Here is a 1,580-nt window from a genome sequence, read left to right as displayed (position 1 = left end):
CTGACCAACATGGAGAAACCCCATCTCTACTAAAAATATAAAGTTAGCTGGGCGTGGTGGCTCATGCCTGTAATCCCAGCTACTTGGGAGGCTGAGGTAGGAGAATCACTTGAACCCGGAAGGGGGAGGTTGCGATGAGCCAAGATCGCGCCATTACACTCTAGCCTGGGCAACAAGAGCAAAACTCCATCTCAAACAAAACAAACAAAACAAAACAACAAACAAAAACAAACTTTTATTTGAAAATGAACTTACTCTGTATCCTCGGGCTATAAGGATCTTCTATTTTGAAAGCAGGATCTAAAGCACGAAATATCACCTAAAAATGGAAACAAGAGTAACTGGTATTTTTGCAATAATCAAAAAGTAGATTTGCAAGTAGAATGTAAAACACAGAAGCAAACAAACCTCTCCTTCAGTTGAGGGTTCAATGTCAGAATATCGGGAATCACAAATTATGTCATCGACTTTTTTCATGGGGCCAGTTGAAATGCCTGGAAACGAGGCCTCACAGTCATAGGCGAAGTATCTGTACACGCCCCAGGTTTTCCCAAAGTCGGACGATCGTTCTATCAGCATAGCAGCTGGACGGAATGTCTAAAGGCAGGAGCAAAAATCTCATTTGATGTTTTTTATTGGTAGCCTGTATTTTTTTTAATCTCAGGTAAAAATGTCACTCAACTGCATGCCACAAACTTGAACTGCATGTGGTTTGTATTTCAGACTGTGGCTGGATTTCAAATAATTTAAGCTGTTCCACGGAGCCTCTTCTCGCAAGGAAAGTGTCTAGCCTCTAAAATGGGCACTTTTCCCCACACTACTGGATAAGTAAACTGTTTCTCTTTAGAAGCTTATTATAAACAGGCACTTTCGTGTATTTAGTCACCATGTACACTGTAATATGAGTGGCAAGTTTGAGTGCTTGTTCCTTCATTCGTTCATTTAATTATTCAGTAAATGTATGACTACCTCCTTAGTAGCAACCAGTGGCCTATATGCTGTCTATATGCTATACACAGTCCAACGAGGTACAGATATGGGTGTCAATAAGTTGCAATATGCTATGTCAAACACCATAGTAGGGTCGCATGCAATGTGCTTTGGAAAAGGAAGAGGAAGAAATTAGTAACTCAAGAAGCTGGAAAATCCAGCAATTCCACCTTATTAGGTATATACCCAGAAGAATTGAAAACAGGAACCCCAACAGACACTTGTATATGAATGTTTACCACAGCAGTATTTTTCACAATAGCCAGAAGGCGGAAACAACCCATGTACCCATCAACTGATGAAGATAAACAAAATGTGATATATACATACTGTGAAATATTACTCAGCCACCAAAAGGAATGAAATGCCAATACATGCTACAACATGGATGAACCTTGAACGCATTATGCTAAGCAAAATAAGCCACACAAAAGGACAAATATTACATGATTCCACTTGTATGAAATACCAAGAATTGGTTAAGTAGACAGAGACACAAAGTTGATTAGCAGTTACCAGGGGCTGGACAGAGGGGCAATAGCCACAGAATTTCTGTTTGGGGTGATGAAAAAGTTCTGGAAATAGACAGT

The 1,580-nt window shown here is 39.9% G+C and overlaps 1 protein-coding gene across 2 annotated transcripts in view; it reads right to left on the bottom strand.

The window, feature by feature from the left end:
• The window catches only part of LAMB1 (laminin, beta 1), a 91,694-nt gene that overhangs the window by 72,815 nt on the left and 17,299 nt on the right, over positions 1-1,580 (bottom strand). For both annotated transcript variants that reach the window (XM_011986362.1, XM_011986361.1), the window contains 2 exons: positions 409-597; positions 256-319 (listed from right to left, as the gene is read on the bottom strand). In XM_011986362.1, the coding sequence (XP_011841752.1) occupies positions 256-319; positions 409-597 (253 nt within the window). The remainder of the gene's footprint in view (positions 1-255; positions 320-408; positions 598-1,580) is intronic.

This window comes from Mandrillus leucophaeus, unplaced genomic scaffold (assembly GCF_000951045.1).
Source record: "Mandrillus leucophaeus isolate KB7577 unplaced genomic scaffold, Mleu.le_1.0 Scaffold298, whole genome shotgun sequence".
Lineage (NCBI taxonomy): Eukaryota > Metazoa > Chordata > Mammalia > Primates > Cercopithecidae > Mandrillus > Mandrillus leucophaeus.
Note: the sequence above shows the minus strand (reverse complement) of the source record. Positions and strands in the feature narration are given on the sequence as shown.